We start from the raw sequence: 19292 nt of genomic DNA on the forward strand, positions 1-19292 counted from the left end.
CAGCATTTGAGATTCATTGACATCTGTCACGCCTAGCACATTACTTCTCTCCTGAGTGCATGAGCTAACATGCCAACCTGTGGTAACAAAACATAGGTTACTTTGAAATTCCAGTCCAAATTCAGATCACCCTCACCAGCACTCTGGTGGAGGACTGCACTGTGCTGTTTAACACAGCAATGATTTTTTTTTTTTAAAAGCCAGCTCAGTGAGCACTGATGAGGTGACTGAGGTGCAGAAGTTTGCATGAAGCCTTATTTTTGTTTGATGAAACGTTAAATTCACTGAGAGTATTTTCAGCTTTATAGTGTAATATGTTTTACATGTGAAATGTATTGCCAGCAAACCATTAACAAAAAGATTGTTCTCTGCATCCACTTAAATGACTCTGTTAATCTCATAAATCAAATGTACATTGAAACAGCTTCAATTGACTGCTATCAGTAGAGTAGTGCTGTAGAAGCAACCAACCTGTGCACATACAAGTCACTCCTGTCGTGTAACTATAGCTGTGTGCGCCACTCTGACCACTCTTTACTTCAGATACCAAATAAATAAACAAAATTGTAGTTGGAGAAACAACTCAAGCCAGCTGGACAAACTAAGGTGGCCGCTGGCACGGATCCAGGTCTATGTGCCAGAACTCAAAGGTGAATAAACTGCTTACTGGACTATTTCACTGCTTGAAATGACGTGTTAAAACAGTAAGTTAGTCTATATGGCAGCTTTTCTTAAATGATGGGACCAAAATGGGTCAGTGGCATGTTTCAGTGGATCCCCACATGCCAAGAATACTAATATGCTTTAATGAGTGAATGTTCCAGACTCACTCAGTATTTGCTCAGTTTGGCCCCTTGGCTGGTTTTAAATCCCTGCAGTAGCTACTATATGTTGGACCCACACTAAGTTAATTTATGAAACAATAAATCACACCAGAACATCAATTGGCTGACACTATGGAAAAGCACACATTTGATTGTAATATTGGCTCACATGTCTCCTAAGTGCCTCTTATTTCCAAGTCCAGAGTTTGGGTGCTCTTTCTGTTTGTAGCTATATTGCTCTCTGCTGGCCATGTTATATAAAGCAACATGGACATCCTACTATTGAGAGATAGGAGATAGGTTTTCCTGTAAATAAGATGTAAACCATTTGGTAAAAAAATAATCTTTATAGAAATTGAATGATTAAATTAGATCAGTAGAATCACAACATATTTTCCAGCTTTACAATATAGGTGTGTCCTAACTATGATTTTCCCATACCACCTTATTGGTCTTTGTTCCCAGCATCACTGTGAGTGGTGGAAAAAATCAACAGTCTCCTGTTCTATTAGCCAAAATTAACCTTTTTGAAACCCCAAATATTTAAGCTTTTTGTAAAGTACGCTTATCAAAGGCTATGATTGTCAAGAAAAGAAGTAATTAACTATTAACTCTAATTGAAACCAAGAGAAAGTGACAGGAGAGTAGGACAAGAATCGTTTGATACTCTTCTTTTCTTCTTCTTTGTTCCTCTCACTGCTCCTCTCAAATTCTGTCAGCCTTCCTGGGTGGTTTGTAAGTGTGCTCAGCTCACGTATTGTAATGCATGTGTGTTTATTTAGTCTGTATAGGGGAACAGAGCCATGGCCTCGGCCAATTTTCTTTACACTGAAAAAATGTGCTTTTGGACAGATGGAAAAAGGGGGAGCAGTTAAACAGACTCAGGGCCAACAGATACAAGACCCATTCTTCCTCAAATCAACCACCATCACCCTCTACACTGAGAAACCAGCACCTCAGAGCTGCACTGCTGCTTTTACATGACTGCAGTCTCCACACAGCAAGGTGGTGTACTGAGTAGGGAGACTACCATTTAAAAAAGAACCTGTGCCCCACTAAAGTGTTTTCCAATGAAGTACTGGATCATTATCAGCTTGAGCAAATCACTGTGTAACAGAATATGTCTGAGGGAAAGGCTCAGAAAAATATTTTTATCCAGTAGATCAAATTAAATGAATGAGCCTAATTTATAACTTGCTGAGTAAGGTTTATTAACTCTTGCAAAATACCCAATGAATGCACACAAAACAAAAAGCTACAGCTGTTGTTGAATGTTATGACCTCTAAACACAATTGTAGCACAAACGGAAACATGCACATTATATGGCTGAGAAGAATAACTCAAACATTCATCATCACTGTAATGTCTGTCGCTTATAGTATACAGACCATCAGAATACTCAGACAGACACACACATGGAAACTCTTTAATGACTAACATAATAAATTATCTAATAAATTATATAATCAATTGAATATAAATATCATAGACTTCAAAGTGTCATATCAACATTAAGGATGCACACACTTCCACAGATCTATCTCTTTGTAGTTTATAATTTTAAACAGGAAGTTTAAGGTTTAGTCTTGGATTTCGTTGGATATAATTTCAAAAAGATATACAATAGAGAATATACACCTTAAAAGTTTGGATATAAGCTACTTTGACAACACCTAAGAAAAGCAATGATTTTCACATGTTGTTTGTAATGATCAAATGTTTTCTGTGGATGTAATCAGGCAAAAATCACTCCTTCTTAACAGTATAATATTTAACAACTTGAAGTAAATGACGTAGGTATGTGAAGCTCAAGCACCCACATGGCTTCGTTTAATACAATGTCATCACAATTAATGTTATTATCGAGCTGACACTTGCAAATAGGACCAAACACCGACACAGAAAAACAGAAGCTTTTTTTTTATGTAGCCCACAGAAGTTGAAAACCTAGTTTAGCCTACTCCATCCACTCAAGGCTGTAGAACTGTTTAGCCTGGGACTAAAGCTGTGAGAATGGATCGACTGACTGGAGGGGGGTTTGAGGGAGCGAGGAGAGGAGGGTGTCAGAATCTGGGGGATGTGAGGGAAAGAAGGAGGAGGGGAATACCACCCACTAAGCCAGTTGTGGAGAGGTTCTGGGGGTTGGGCTGCTCACAGGAAACAGTTGTGGCTCCATCCCAGGCCTCACACCAAGCAGCCCTGGGCCACCCAGTCATCAACAGACAGACCTACCAAATGGCCTGGCCGAGCCAAACCGACAGGGATTTGTTTATTTTTCATCCTTTGGTGGTGAGGGGAAATTGTTCAGTGCAAGCTGTTTATTAGACCTTTGATTTGTCATGTGTCAGCGTTCGCTTGCGGGGAATGTGTATACATAAGTCCAGCTTGTGTATAGTTAGAAGGTTTGGAGGCTGAGAGGGTGTGTGCATGGAGAAGTGGGGAGGCTGGGGGGCAAAAAGAAAAGAGGAAAAATGGGAAGCCTCCCACGCCGAAGGCAAGCCTGAGCTGCATTATGGGTCATTCTCCAGCTGTCCCTGATTGTTGCTGTCATGGGGGACTGAACTGCCTGCTTTGCAATCGGTGTGGGGGGAGAGGACTTAGCAGAATTTGGGCATGACTGCGGACTGATCAGGAAACAGCACTAGTTAAAAGATCCTGTGGAAGTATCAAGTCTTGGATTCACATATCCGTATACATTATATTAGCAGGTGTGTGTAACAAGAGCACACGATATGAGCAATGATGTTAGGCATGAGAAGAATCCCTTGTGATGCAAGACATAGACTGACAAACCTAATACTGTTTGATTTGACAAAGTTTCAGGAAAGTGCCAGCTTTTCCTGCTTGACAGATAGAAGCAGCTTTCTAAATCTGACCAATTAGTCAGACACATTGTAAACGCAGAAGGAAAAACTGAGCTAAAGTGGTTTGTTTTTACACCTGTTCTCTATCTAAAACATCAATAGTAAGTATTTGAGAATAGGAAGAGGAAGATGGTCAAGTGTCACCACACACAATTAAGGAATTGTACCTGAAGCTATTCACATAATATGACTACTATTCTATTCTATTCTACTTCAGCACTGTCAGCAGAGATATTTCATTAGACAGAAACCTTTGACTGGCTAAAATCACTGCATTTGCCATGTCTGCTAAATCCATGACTGAGAAACCCCCTTGAAACATGGGGCATGTTGTTTACAGAAGGAAAGGGGTTGTTGTTTGGTCACAACAATACTGTCACAAACAGTGCCATTTGTGAAGTAATGTACCACTGGGAAAACTGCCACTATACTTATCCATATGTTTATATTGTGATGTTAATTGTGTTGTTTTAGTTTGCATATATTATATTAACCTGATCTGAAAACTGTCTTACTGAGCATATTTCATAAAGTCACATAAGTCAAGTAAAGATTACAAGTCAGGGACATTCAGTAAACAGGCATTATTTTTTGAAATTAATTTTTCACAAAATGAATTTAAATCTAATCTAAACTAATTACTCTACAAGGTAGCTAGGTGCCAATACATTCTTAACAGTGCATCAAACAGTGACAATTTTAAATAAAGTAACATGGACTTACATGACAGCACCTAATTTATCATATTCTATCCTATTAAAAGATCATATTTATGTTAATGTATGAGCATGTGAGTGTGTGTGTCAGCAGAGTGAATCAAAACGGTTTCAAAACGGAGAGATTAAAAATTTTGCTGTATGTATGTAATGTTTGAATGCAAAGGCATTCAAATGTTACATGCTCATCATGTGTTTTTGCATATATAGGCTAACCTTTATCTGCAAAGTGGTGACTAAGACATCAAAATATAGTAAAGTAAAAAGACCCTTCTGTGCTAAGTATTATGTCACAAAATATATAGTAGGCTTCTCTTCTTCTGAATTGGCCTATACAAAAACCTATAGAGGCTAATCAGTTGTATTTATGTGTATCACAACAATACTAATTTTCAACTCAGTGGTTTTATTAAAGAGGCGATTCCTAACTCATCCAGGTAGTGGCAATATAACTCCAATTCTGATTTTTACCTTAAAAAAGTCGTAGAAGAAGAAGGACTCGCACGATGACTTGACGAGAACCAATCAGAATCTTAAATACCCGGAAATAACGCCAGTTTAAATCTTGGGCGGCATTGAATTTGGCACGACGGTAAGTAGGATTTTGAAGATAAACAAACGAATAATTAAAAAAGAATAACGTTAGTTGTTTCACACTTCGAGTATATATTTGTTCGTGTATTGATGAAATGAGGATATAGCTTAAAGCGACCGTATCCAGATAGCGCGAATTAGGTCGGTAACGTTGCCCGAAACGCTCACGTTAGGTCATCTGAGTTTTGATCTCTCCGTTAACATTTACAGCACAGAGATAGATAAAATGGAGAACAGCCTGTCCAGACTTCTTGTTGGACTATCTGTACAGATCAGTCGAAGTGATGGTGAGCTGATGTTGTTTTCTATTTCAGCGTTGACATACCAAATAACGCCGCATGTCGGTAACAAAGCTTGACTTTGACTTTCTGTTTGTTTATGCGTGAACAAGGTCGAGTGCATCTGGCTACTGTGAAGTCCGTCGATGCCGTCAAGTCCACGGCTATGGTGGAGTGGCATGAGAGGAACATCTGCCGGGGAAAGGAGGTCCGCAAGTCCATACACACAGAGAGAACAGTAGTTACATTTAGTGATAATAATATGAACTCAAACAACCATCTCTTAATCGTCCATAATGAATCCCTTTTGAAATATCACAAATAACCTCGTGTATTTCTTGTTTTAAGCCAGTTGACATCTATTTGTAATTTAGGTTGAAGTGAATGAGTTATGTACACTCAATCCAGAGCTTTTGGACATTATAAATGAAGTCACAAATAAAGCTGCTGACCTGCCCCCTCCTGCTCTAGACAAGGTATGTATTACCTTACTTTTCCCACATAACGAAGAACTAGTTAAACTTGTTGTCGGTGTCAACAGGATGGACCATCTTTCTAAGACCCTTTAGACTTTCAAATGCTTGATCTCACAGTTATCAAATCAAATAATTCTGTCTGAACTGCCTCCTTGTTTTGTCTCTCTTACAATATCAAATTGGTCCATTTTCTCAATAAATGACCAGGAAATATCAAAGGTGAATGGTGTAGATGAATACATTGCAGGCAGGAATGAAATATATGATTTTACTCTTTGGATTGGGAAACATTGGTTGAACATAAGTCCCAATGGAAAGGAGTTATTGTCGTAAAGCATCTAAACGACTGATGCAGTGAGCAATCTCTCTTTCTATCTTTCTGTCTCTTCTGTAGAAGTATGAGGGTCGACTGCGCTCATCCAGAATTCCCGCCCCTGCCTCCTGTATGTAAATATATTTTCACTCTTGATTTGTTTTTGATTGCCATGTCCTGTAGTTTGTCACCTAACAGCATGTTTCCTTCAAAAAGCCTCTGCTCCAGCAGTCACCATGGCTGAAGAGTCAGGTCGGCAAGGCATGCATGCTCCCCTCTTTAAAGCAATGAGTTGTATTTTCCAATCACTCTTTTCTAAATGGGATCGGGGTGTGAGTCTAGAGAATTCCACAATCCTTGGAGAGCTGAACTCTGCTCAGACCTAGCCACTGATTACACATGAGTAATCATCTGCTATAGTAGGGCTGGGTGATGTGGCCAAAAATGTTATCATGATAAATATTTCTTATTTGATATTGATAATTATCATGATAAATGTCAAATAATTTTTTCTGTGAAATTTAAAGGCAGATTTTTGCTTCTGAGTAAAAGTTGAAGAAACCAGATGGTTAATTGTGGTTTTAAACTTTTCTTTATTTAGTCCGATCATGACTAACACTTGCCAAACACTGGATAATTTCACAAAACATTCAAATTCATTATAATGATAGATGAAAGGTGATAAAATCTTTCTTCCAAAATAAAAATATGCATGAGTAGTGTACAATTAAAGTAAAAACAAACATTTTCCTCAAAAAAAAAAAAAAATCTTGATAGAAAAATTAAGTTTGAATTAAAGTGAACATTTATTGAAAACTTGATCGGTCTGTCTGATAGGAAACTTGCATAACAATAATTATTGTTATCATTTTATTGCCCAGGCCTATGCTATAGTGTGATGATTAGTGGGATGCACATGGACAACTCTTGCGTATTGGGTCATTCTGGGTACAAAGCACTATTGATTTTTGTCCCATCAATCTGCTCTAAATTCTTGGTGCGAATAAATAGAGGGGGGAAAAAGGATTTCTCTGTATCATCACTTAGAAATAACGTACAACTTTTGTACCAGCATGTCTCTAGGATGCACTGCTTTTTTATTTTTCAGTATTGACTGAAGTCAATTAATCATTAATATATGCAAAATGAAATCTAATAATAATACTTAGGTTGCACTCTTCTGTAACTGGGGTAATCTCTCATGGCTCACTTCTGTCACTCGGGGGGTCTGACAAACTTGTTGCTGTGGCCACTTTTGATTTGGCAGACCACAGCCATGTACATTTAATCTTTCCATTGTACCAATGTTTTGATTACATTTAACACCAGAGAAAACAATGCTAGCAGTATTTAATAATACTAACTTTAAGGCACTCATTCTGCAGCTCTGTTTGACTTGATTTCAGTTGCCACTCGGTCTCAGGTCAGGCAGACTATGTTCCAGGCCTCGCCCGCAGTTTCAGCACCTGTCCTGATCTCTGAGTCTTCTCAGGCAAACCCGGAGACAATCCACCCTAATCCCCCCTCTTCAGCAGTCCTCACAAACTCTGGTTGGTAGTGATCTTCTGAAAACATAACCGAAAAAATAATTCACAAACTAGAACATGTTCCAAAAATCATGAGAAACTGATGCAAGCTATTTATTTGTTTCATTTTACATTTGGGTATTCTTATTCTCAGTGGCAGGTAATTGCGAGTCCTGCCCATAAAGTATATTTTGAGATGACACATTGGTAACAGTATACACTATACTACATTTACAAGGGAAAAAAAACACGGCTGTTCCTTCAGAATAAAGTGGTAAATCTATGAGGACATTTTTTTCCCCCAGTCATTATTAATACACGAGTCAGTGCCGACCATGCTTTTGGTCTTTAAACAGAAGGCAGTATCTCATAAAACTGCTTGGTGAAACTATCTTAGATGTGATGGCTGTTAACATTTTCATAGAACCTTTTACTAACACATAGCACATTATTTCTTGTAAATTTGTTTTTTCCTTTCCTTACCACTGTAATCCCCAGAGAATATCCATGATTTTATTTAAAAGTTTTCCGTCAATGGCTCCGTCATTTAAATTTTTTTTTTTTTTTTTACCTTTCAGGTATTTTCAATGCACAACTTCATGTTTTGGTGCTTTACTTGTTAAGTAATTTAAAACTATTCGGAATCTTTATAAAACTCAAATGCATTCTCCCGCCTTATCTAGCAGTTCCTAATCAGCAGCGTAGAAAGAATGAGGCCAAACCTGCGCCGGTGCTTGTCCGTGAGGCAATAAAGGAAAATGAACCTGAGAGAATGCCTCCGCCACCTGCACTAAAAGGTCAGAAACAAATTTTATACAACATATCACGTGTATCCACTGATTACTTATAGACATGTAATAGATATAGTAAATGTCTATAGACATGTACACAGAGGATTAACTCAACATGTTCAATGAGAAGTAAGTACAGGGAATGCATGATATGAGGCACACACCCTTCTGTGATTGAATTTGTCAGATATTGCAATGATGACAAGATATGAGGTCATTATGTGTTACTAGATGTTTTCATCTGCTGACAAAAAAAAGAGAGTTTACATGACGTCTTTGCACTTAAGGCAGAAGAAAATCTGTGGCTCCCCAGGAGCTAAACAAAGGCAACAAAAGGCTGTCTTGTGTTGTAAAGCCTCCCGACATGCAGACCAAAAGGGGAAAGGTGAGATATATATATATATATATTATTTTTATTTTTATTTTTTTTAATTGGGAAAGTTTAACACAAGATAAGTTCCTTCACACATTTTATTTATATTCCCTTTTGCTTCCTTTTTTAGTTTGGAGAGCCTTCTCGACCAAACCAGAAGTTCTACGAGATGATCCAAGACTTCAGAGAGACTTTGGAAGTAACCCCCTTATCAACTACTGACCAAGTAAGTTTGGACTGAAGAACCATGTGCCTGGTATGAAGCCGGATGCTGGTGTGCCTTTATAGCCCATACTTACAGCACATCTTGTGTTTTCCTAGATTGAACCTCACAGGATTTGTGTGTGTGTTCGCAAGCGGCCTCTTAACAAGCAAGGTATATTGGGAGTGACATCTAACATCTGGTTTACGGTATCATCTGAATATAAAAGATTAATTGATGACGCTGTGCAAAAATATTAGCCATTGGATGTTTTTTTTGTTTGTTTTTTTAATGCTTACTTTTTAATGTTTTTTTTGACAATTTTGTGTTTTCTAGAAATTAACAGAAAGGAGATAGACGTGGTGTCTATACCTGGAAAAGGGACCCTGTTGGTTCATGAGCCAAAACAGAAGGTGGATCTTACCAAGTACTTGGACAACCAAGTCTTCCACTTTGACTACTCCTTTAATGAGACCGCCACCAACGACCTGATCTACAAGTAATTACTTCATTTGTCCTTTTTTATTTAGCAACAAGCAGTGATTAATACGGTTGCATCTGTTCAGTAAAGCCTACTTTCCTGAATTGAAAATGAACCACTGATTTACCCCCGATCACAGCCTGACGGCAAATCGGGCTAAGAATCGTGTAGTGTGAAATAGTACTTTTCATGACTGCTGTTGTTGTCTTTTTCTTAGATTTAAAGTATTCCTTTTCTGACAGATGGTAATTTTATTTATTTTTTCTTCAGGTTCACAGCCAAACCTTTGGTGCAGTCCATTTTTGAAGGTGGTATGGCGACATGTTTCGCCTACGGCCAGACGGGAAGTGGGAAGACACATGTACGTCTCTAACTGCTGTATGGGGTCGACTTGTCATGAAGCAGTATTTTCCATATGAAGAGTTTTATTTAGTTTTTGTTTTGGAACATTTTCTCCCTAGACAATGGGAGGGGATTTCACAGGGAGGCAACAGAACAGTGCCAAAGGAATCTACGCTTTGGCAGGTAGGACCGAAACCATCCCCACGGGCTCTCCATGCACTTAACATAGAAAGAAATGGTTCATCTAGCCTAGGTTTTCACATTAAGATCACGGGAATCAATCAAAACAATTTTTCTAATTTGATATGTAGAATTTGTGTTTGTTCCAACCAAGCGGGAAGCTTCCTAAAGTCCCATAAATCTGCATTCTATTGAACGGACTCTTCTGGTTGCAAAAAGAAGTCCAGTTCTTTTTAGAAATAATAGCAAATGATCCTTCTTCTCAGCTGAATAATTACCTCAGTAAACACTTTCATAATGAGTTTATGGTCTCAATCACTATTTTCAGGTCTTCTTCAATACAACGTGAGGTTCATTTAGTAAATTGTCACATTTAGAGGAAAACGGACCATAAAGCACAGTATGTTTCAGGGCGGGATTAACTGTGATTGCATTTAGTTTAAGACTAGTTCGCTAGACAAATTTATCAGTCCTGTTAAAATGCGAGTTAACGTGAAATACAGATGCACCTAGCCGTTAGCTCATTAGCTCCACCGTCTTGTCCAAATATGGTCACCTCCGGGCACTTCCTGGTTGCGCCCTATCGGCCAAACTTGAGGCTTCAAAACGACTGTCCCGAAACCAACTGGTGACGTCCCGATGACTATGTCCACCTTTATAGTCTATGGTTCCAACTAATTCAGGAAACAAGTCCCATTCCTTTTATTCTTTAAATACAGTACAATCAGGATTGTCATAACTGGCCTCTTCACTTTACCTTTACCTTCTAGCCCAGGATGTTTTCACCTATCTCAACCAACGGAGGTATGGTAACCTGGATCTCTCTGCCTACGTCAGCTTCTTTGAGATTTACAATGGAAAAGTAAGAAAACCCTCCTACCTCCACTAACACCTTTTTTTTTTTTTTATTGAGAATATTTGCCATAAAAAAAGAATCAGCTCATTCTAATCATCATTAAAGTGAAAATGTACTTTTTGATTTAGGTGTATGACCTGCTGAACAAGAAGGCCAAGCTCCGTGTTCTGGAGGATGAGCGACAGCAGGTTCAGGTGGTAGGCCTGGAAGAGGTTTACGTGTCCACAGCAGAAGAGGTCATCAAGATGATACAAATGGGCAGTGCATGCAGGTACTTGATGTGTTAAGAGGCGTGTATGTCGCATTTTCGTGGTACATACTACTTCAAACTTAAGTTCCATTCCTCACTAAACAAAAGGTTGACTGAAAGCGCACTAAATATGTTGTGTTCATTAGTTTTTTAGTAACAGCCCAAAACTGAAATAAAATACTAATACCTAAAATACTTTTATGGTTTCACATCAATATTTTAAGTGTGACTTCTGGTTCAATAAAGTAATAAAGGCTTAAAACTTTGGCCCAGCAGTTAAGAAATCATACCATGTAAGAGCACATTCATAAGTTAGACGTGAGTTGTATTTATTTTTCTGACTTGATTTTTACCTTGTGTCCTACTGTCCCTCCAGAACATCAGGCCAGACCTCAGCCAACGCCAACTCATCCCGCTCTCATGCCATCCTCCAGATTGTCCTACGGCGCAACGACCGAGCCAGCACGCTGCACGGCAAATTTTCATTAGTCGATTTGGCTGGCAATGAGCGCGGCACAGATGTCAGCAGCAATGACCGCAACACTTTGGTCGAAACTGCTGAGATCAACCGCAGCCTGCTGGCTCTCAAGGTAGACTATGGCTGTGGTGTGCAGTGCACACACCAGATCAATAAGTAGCTGTGGCCGCAAAGTGAGAGGAGTTTTTTCCCTCTTGCACCTCTGCTAAGGTACAGATAACCATAAACCATAAAGAAGAGTGAAGTGTTCAACTCCTGACATTCTCAGAACTCTGGGGGGGGAGAGGAGGAGAGGAGGAGGATGTTGTAAATCCCACCTAACAGGCGCTTATGTCCACTCTTGTGTCCTGTAGGAATGCATCCGTTCACTGGGAAAGAACAGTGATCACATTCCTTTCCGCATGAGCACCTTGACCAAGGTCCTCAGGGATTCCTTTATTGGAGAGAAGTCCAGGACCTGCATGGTATGTTAAAACACCAATCTTGGCTTATTGTCAGTTTGGCATATGGTGTATTATGGTCTGGTTATGCATCATAGCAGATGATGCAGATGCACGCCAAACAAGCACAAACTCCTGTGTAATGTATGTGTGTTTTAAGTACAGAATGTATGTCGACATATTTTCCCTTTCTCTTATTCTGTAGATCGCAATGGTGTCTCCAGGCATGGCTTCATGTGAATATACAATGAACACACTACGTTATGCTGACAGGTATATATTTCGTTTATGAACTTGATTCCAAATAGTTTTGTTTTTTTTTGTGGAAGTACTCTTTTTTTTTTTTTTTTTTTTTTATTACGAAAAAATTATCATGCCTGGGAAGATGAAACATGAAACATTTTCCGCTCTTTGGCAGAGTGAAGGAACTGAACGGCAATACCACAACCAGTGGAGCAGCTAAGGCAGAGGAGCCTATAAATAGCTCCACAGAGGTCAGATTGCACAAGATAAGTCCAAAATCGTAATTAATGTCGATTATATCCTACGTATAATTTGCTAAAATGTTGCCGTTTGCTTTTGTATGTTGTAGGAAACTGTTGTGGAGACCAGTGTGTATGATGCCATATCCAAAGTGGCAGAGCTGGAGGAGGGCGTTTATGCAGAGTTCAAGGTAGCATTTTCTCACGGCTGCTCTTCTTTACAGCACACGTGATGTCTTTTTTTGTTGTTTGTTTGTTTTTTTTTGTTTTTAAATTGCCTTTATAAGTCCTCACACTTTTATAACTTTTGTTTCTCAGAGGGGAAATGAATTCATCAAGGCAATGGAGCAAACCTCCTACAACATTGAGGCAGGACTTCCCGACATGGTGGATCATACCCGGAAGTTATTAGGTTTGTTGATTACAACCTTGTTATTTGACCAGTTGGAGGTCAATGTAGTAGAGTGGAGGCAATGACAGTCTGCATGTCAGTTAATCTAACAAACCCCTGGGTACTGCATGCTGACTACGGCGGAGACACAGGAGAAACCTTGTGCTGGCCAGATTAAATGCCACTAAGTGCCAAGACAAAACTGCTTTACATAAAGGACCAATATATGGGTGGGTGCATGTGGTCTACCTTTATTTATTCTGTCGTATCTGTCCACAGACATGTTACTGGCTTTGCAGTCTGCTGTGGACCAAGAGAGAATGATGAGGCTGAACCACTGAGACGAACCTTCTGGTTGAACAAAGTTTGTCTGTCTGTTTTTGAAGCAGTTCCCTTCTGATTTTATTTTTTCATTGTATTAGTGACATATTAAATAAAATGTTTTGACACTAACTCTTTACAAATATTAAGTCTTTAAGAAACCTATATGGGAATTCCTGGCGTGTATTTTGTTTGTCACTCTGCTCGCTGTGGATGTTTTCACGTGTGTCTTACCATGACATCCAGTAGCAGATACTGGATTGTTTAGCCAGGTGCCCAAAACCAAGAGCAACATTGGTTCTATTAACAAATAGTATAAAATTGTTTTAATTCTAAAAAGACAAGTGACCTTTAACACAGACTAGAGAACGTCCCATGATGAACCCCAGTGAAGGTGTGACATTTGTACAATTAAGTAATTAAAGCACAGTATTAAATTTTTTTTGACTCAAATAAATCCATAATTTAACACTGTTTGGTCTGAGTATATCAGCACTTGCTAAAAAAATTGAGATGCATTATGGGAACAATTGTTTAAAATGCTCATTAAAATTGTTTATGCCGTTTATGGATTGGCACCAATGTCACAAAAATATATGATCTGCCTGCACTACAGGTGGAAGTAGGAGGAAACCACTGTCAATGGTTAACTGAATAGTTTCAAAACTCATCCAAGTTGATAAAATGAGATTAAACATGAGAGGGTTGACATTTAAGTTTGCTGGAGAATACATTTGCTTGCAACAGAGAATTGGTTATAGGCAATAGAAGTAGGCTACTCAGGTTTGTGTGAGAGGAAATACAGTAGCTTAATTCTAAACTAAGTTCAGTAATATACACTTTCGAGTCAGTTTGTAATCTGTAACTTCATAAAACACATTTCATGATGGTAAAGGAGCATGGAGTAGAAGATGGCTTTGACTGTTACTGCAGGTCAGTTGGACAGCCCGAGCAGTAGGTGGTGCTAAAGGTGGGTGCCAGTAGGGTTTTAAATCCAAGATGAGAGCAAGAGGAAAAGGAGTGACCAACCAGTAGCGACATGTACAGATTAACCTGCCTCTATCCGACGGAGTGAGGAAACACGGGGACGGATGGCAATGAAGTGGTTGCGTTTTTCGCTCCTCGTCTTGGGGGTTTTCGCCCTATGCTGCGCCACGTCTGGTGACAGTAGTGGCGTGAAGAAGATGAAGATGCAGTTTGCTACGGGACCTCTTCTCAAGTTTCAAATTTGGTGAGCACATGAGCAAAAATCTGGCGAGTCATTGCAAGCTAACCGTTAGCTAAAGTCTACGACTAACCGCAACGCAACCTAGGCCGAAAATCGACAGGAGCTAGCTCAGCTAACTAACCGGAGGGTAACGTAATGGAAACACATTATAGGGGGAGCGTTGACGTTAACGTTACGCTAGTTATTAACTAAAAACCTAAACCATTGTTCAAACACACGGGGAAAATACATATTATGGAAGTTACTGATTTTGGCATGAACATCTCGTCTGAAACATTGCCCCGCTTCCGCTGTCAAACCTGCGAGTTAACGTTAAATCCCTTAACGTTAATAGTTATCTTAATGCCTTTCTGTCATGTGTAAAGAACTTTAAATTGCTTTGTTGTAGAAAAGTGCCAATTTAGACATATAAACTAGCCTTGCCTCTTGCCCACTGGTTAGATGAACTTGTTATTTGCATAGTAATTTATGGACAATAGGATTATTTCACCTTGTGGATATTCTAAATCGTGCCCGAAAGTTAATGCTAGCCAATTAAAATCACCCTAACGTTACATCAAATTAATCCCATTCAGGGAATTTGTCCTTCTTATCTAGGTGTAGATGACGCGGGAGGCAAATGTACAGAAACAAATATAATTTATAGTAAAGTTAAATTACATAAAACATTCACAATGTGTATGCTAATAACGATGTCACATGATTGTGAAGGCGTGTTTGTGCAATGGAGTATGGCTAAACGAGAACATGAAACAAACATTTGCGTTGTAAATTGCAGTGTATGTTGCATTGAGGTACTAGGTATTGGATTTAAAGACATTTCACACTGCCACTAAAACTTTATCTGTTAAGGAAACGACATACGTTTAACTATGGAAAGCACATGTGCAAGATCTCAAGGCTAAATTCACGATTTTAAGATTACTGTATTGTTGTGGCTGCCTTTCCCTGTTTGTTCTTGAACCTATACGCTGTGTGCGTCTTCCCAACAGCATTTCCTGAGGGTACAAGCGGGTGTTTGAGGAGTACACGCAGGCCTTGTACCAGCGGTACCCAGACATCCGCATTGAAGGAGAGAACTATCTTCCTATACCCCTCTACCGGTAAGAGAGAGACTGTCTGCTTTGTTACAAGTGGATTATATCCAGCTTTATGAAAGCTGCCCGGGATTAGCTGTGATTTGACTGAGGAAATGGAGTTCTCATGCAGTCAGACTTATCTGGCCAGGGATTTGTCTTTTGTAGTTTTATAGATGTAGACTCAACTACTGACCCTAAAAATTACAAGATTACGGTCAAAGGTGTGTCATGTTATTTATTGTGGATTGTATATACTCTGTTCTTTGAGCAACCACTAGAAATGTTTCAGATTTTGAGTTAATTTGGGGTATGTGTCAGGATGACACACACACTGCTGCAATAAATCCTTTTTAATGTTCAGTTTTTCTGAAAACTGTTGGTTGTAGTTATAGTAGAAGCTTCAGTTTGTGGTGCTGTTGATTTGTATTGCCTTATTATTTTGTCCACCTCTATTAATGATTAATTAAGAAAATAATCAGCAGATTAATTGATGATGAAAATCACAATTAGTTGCAGCCCTAGGACTAATGTTCCTATTCAGTATTTTTCTTAAATGTGTTCCTCCCCTCATTTTAGAATTGTCCAGAAACTATTTATGTTTTGTGCACTGTTACGGATACAGACTAGAACTTTGACTAATAATTCATGTATTTAAGTCAGTGGGCTTGTGAAGCACCAGTAGTTAAATTTGGATCAGAGGCTGAGACTCGGTGTGAGACTGTTTTTAGTCCCACGTGTTGTAGTTAAAGGTGTGGTCTCACTGAAACCCTCGGGTCCTCATGAGTTGAACTCTTAATTAACACACCAGAGATTAGCTTCATTAAAGAAAGGAGACAGTATCATAACCTGGTTATCAGATTCTCCAGCCAGTGTTTTTGTTGAATTTTCACTGTGTCTGTCTTCACTGGGTTGTAGTTCAACCAGTTATATGTGTTAAAGTTTAAAGGTAGAAAAAAATAGGACGCAGGCTCTGTGTTACTGGGTGGTAAGTGGGATCTAATGTTAAAGCTGTTATCTGTTGTTTATTTTAAGGCATACGTGTCCTTTGCAGAATCACAACCACTGCAGAAATAGTTGATAAGTATTTGAACGGGAGGAAGCCAGTGCTACATGGTTGACTCCAATTCCTTGTGTTTATTCAACACAATGAAGCTTAATATGCATCAACCCAAGGCCTTGCCCTTCCGTCTTACACAATGTTCAACTAACGTGGTCACAATTGTCTTTGAAGTGAAACCATATGTTTTTATAGTTTCTTTTTAATATGATTTATTGGATATTCTGTTATGTTGTGGACAATGTTAAATATACCTTCTTTTCTTTTTACCTCAAATGAATATGCTTACTTTCAGACATGTGAATGTTGTTTATTTAACATGATCAACCTGCTTTAAGACAAGCTTCAGGCTCCATCTATCTGGATAATCTTAATGCATCTTAAATGCTTTGGACTGTTTTAATATCTACTACAAGCCTTGTCTGCTTTATGTTGCTATGTCTAGGAATTGTATTAAAATCCAGTTTCTTGTTTTATTTCCTCAGACACTTTGCTTCCTTCCTGTCTATGTTCAAACTGCTGGTGATTGGGGTGATTATTATCGGCAGGGACCCGTTCGCCCTCATTGGTATGCAAGCCCCAGGTATCTGGGAGTGGGGCCAGGGAAATAAGGTAAGGTTTACTGTAGGGCTGTACATATCGATTATTTTTTAAGTCGATTCATCTAATGATTATTTTTTCGATTAGACGATTAATGTAACGACTAATTTTGTTTATTCTAAAGAAAGAAAAGTTGCCTATTACTCGATTAACATACCAATTTATCCAAAATAAATATCAAACATGTGTAATCAATAAATCTATATTTTATTCAATCATCCTGATGAAGCACAATAGAATAATGACAATGGCAGCAAATCTTAAAATGAATCAAATTTCCACGTCACTGATGTGTTGTGATAATAACAATAACAGACATTAATTAGGCTACTTTACTTAAAACTTTAAATGCACATCTACGTATTTACGTAATCGATCGTTTACTGGAACTATAGGAATTATTAAAGCTCCGATCCTGCGGGAGAGTTTGTGTTGTAAGAGGGTTAGGAGTCAGGTCTGTCTGTATGATGCAGCTGAGAATTTGTTTAGCTGGTTGTCACCACAGATGTCCCACAGATGCATAGATTGAATAGTGAAATGCAGGATAGTGGACTTAAGTTTGGCTCAGTTTCAAATGCATTTCCATACACTGCCAAGTACAACTCTAACCCATGGGATTTCATTAGCTGTTCATGCAGGGTCTTCAGGTTGTGTTGTCAAGTATTGTTTTGCTTGGATCGGTTATCCCCAGGGTTACAGACATGCCAAAGGCTCAGAGGGAGAATGGCCAATTACAGCCAACACCAGATATTTGCAAATAAAACAATCTTGCACTATCGGCTATTCATGTGTTTTGACAGAAAGCTGGGATTGATAAAAAGTAGTGTGCTTCTGGTAACCGAACAGATAACTTTGCAATTATAAATAGAATAGTAGTAAGCATTTGGCTTGGACTTGTTTTGCTCCATGAATTCTAATTTTTTTTGTAATCTTATAACAGAACTTACGCTGCTGTATGTATACTTTCAGAATGAATTTGGTAGTATTTGGTTAAACTCTCTTTACGTCCTGACAGTTATCAATAAATCGCATGACTTGAGAAAAGAAATCGGTCCATCAACTTTTCCAGGCAGTGTTATTTCCCACTGCGTAATCTGACTGCGCCCTAATCTCATCAACCAATAAGGAGAGCTCAGTGTCAGAAGGTGTGCCTGTGTGACATGTGCACAACTCGTCTTGTTCTTGACCACTCTGCAAACACTCTGCAGACAGAAAGCAACAAGAGATGAGGCAAAAAGAAATAAATGGAGCGTAAAAAAATGTTTATAAGTGAGTTATTTTTCATACACCCTTCAAAATCCAAATTCAGGTCAGTAAATCGACCAGTAAGCTATTTGATAACTGAAGTGTTGCTGCAGCATCGTCTTTGTGCAGAAAATGTTGTCAACACAATATGGGTTATTTTTGGCTGATAATCATTTGAGATTATAGTGTATAAACAAACCATTCTTGCAGTATTTGCCTGCTGACCATCAGTTGTCAGAACAACTCTCAAACAACTCATCTTGCATCATCTTGTCACAAGATCTCTGATGTAATTGCTGACGTACTCTGCGCATGCGTTGGCGTCTGTAGCCACCTGTCGGAAGCTCCGTCTTAAACCTAACTCTTATCCAGTTTTAATCCACTCTTTTTCGTTACATTTTTTATATCCTTTTTATTTAACTTAAGTTTTACGTGGGTTAAGGATTTTAGCCATCCGACATGGATTTTAAGCTAGATGACCGTAAAAACGCGATCAACGCTACTGATTGCAACAAAGCTCCGGTGACTATGCTAGCCGAAATAACTCTGCCCCATGAGGACTGCACACTCCTTAAGAAAGCGAACAAGAAGATTGCTGACCTTATGGAAGACATCCGACGACTTTCAGAGGAACTCAAAGAGAAAGATTCCCTGCTTACTGGCTTTATGGATGTGGCTTCAGTACAAGCCAAACAGATTGTTCCTCTTAGCGCAACCGCTAACATCCAGGACACCGTGTTTTGGGACCCCTCTAGCATTCCCAGGCTTTCATCCTGCTCGACTCCAAAGCATCAGTCAACCTGGGCTGAAGTGGTGGTCCGTGGCTGCAAGAGAGGCTCGGATGGGGCTGCCTCTCCTCCGCACATCGGCCTCTCCAACCGCTATGCAGCCCTGTCTAACGACA

At 39.0% G+C, this 19292-nt stretch overlaps 2 protein-coding genes across 5 annotated transcripts in view; both read left to right on the plus strand.

The window, feature by feature from the left end:
- The first annotated feature begins 4918 nt into the window (after window positions 1–4918).
- Window positions 4919–13645, plus strand: kif2c (kinesin family member 2C). 4 transcript variants are annotated; one of them, XM_046052824.1, is made up of 23 exons: window positions 4919–4997; window positions 5210–5286; window positions 5391–5485; window positions 5652–5753; window positions 6148–6196; window positions 6283–6327; window positions 7473–7616; window positions 8276–8389; window positions 8671–8768; window positions 8887–8982; window positions 9078–9132; window positions 9295–9457; window positions 9710–9800; window positions 9901–9964; window positions 10732–10823; window positions 10946–11088; window positions 11444–11657; window positions 11899–12009; window positions 12191–12258; window positions 12404–12479; window positions 12578–12658; window positions 12786–12879; window positions 13138–13645. In XM_046052824.1, exons 2-23 carry the CDS (start codon window positions 5226–5228, stop codon window positions 13197–13199), a joined length of 2118 nt encoding a protein of 705 aa, XP_045908780.1. In that variant the 5' UTR covers window positions 4919–4997; window positions 5210–5225; the 3' UTR covers window positions 13200–13645. The 4 variants fall into 4 exon arrangements, with proteins under 4 accessions (XP_045908780.1, XP_045908781.1, XP_045908782.1 ...); XM_046052825.1 differs by lacking the exon at window positions 4919–4997 and having other exon boundaries at window positions 5020–5286; window positions 8279–8389; XM_046052826.1 differs by lacking the exon at window positions 4919–4997 and having other exon boundaries at window positions 5022–5286; window positions 6283–6318.
- Window positions 13646–14199: 554 nt separating this feature from the next.
- selenot1a (selenoprotein T, 1a) overlaps window positions 14200–19292 on the plus strand; it is a 9529-nt gene continuing 4436 nt past the window's right edge. Inside the window, exons 1-3 of the mRNA XM_046051561.1 lie at window positions 14200–14410; window positions 15400–15510; window positions 17029–17155. Of these exons, the coding sequence (XP_045907517.1) occupies window positions 14271–14410; window positions 15400–15510; window positions 17029–17155 (378 nt within the window). The 5' untranslated portion in view covers window positions 14200–14270. The remainder of the gene's footprint in view (window positions 14411–15399; window positions 15511–17028; window positions 17156–19292) is intronic.

Source organism: Micropterus dolomieu, linkage group LG06 (assembly GCF_021292245.1).
Source record: "Micropterus dolomieu isolate WLL.071019.BEF.003 ecotype Adirondacks linkage group LG06, ASM2129224v1, whole genome shotgun sequence".
NCBI classification, from domain to species: Eukaryota; Metazoa; Chordata; class Actinopteri; order Centrarchiformes; family Centrarchidae; genus Micropterus; species Micropterus dolomieu.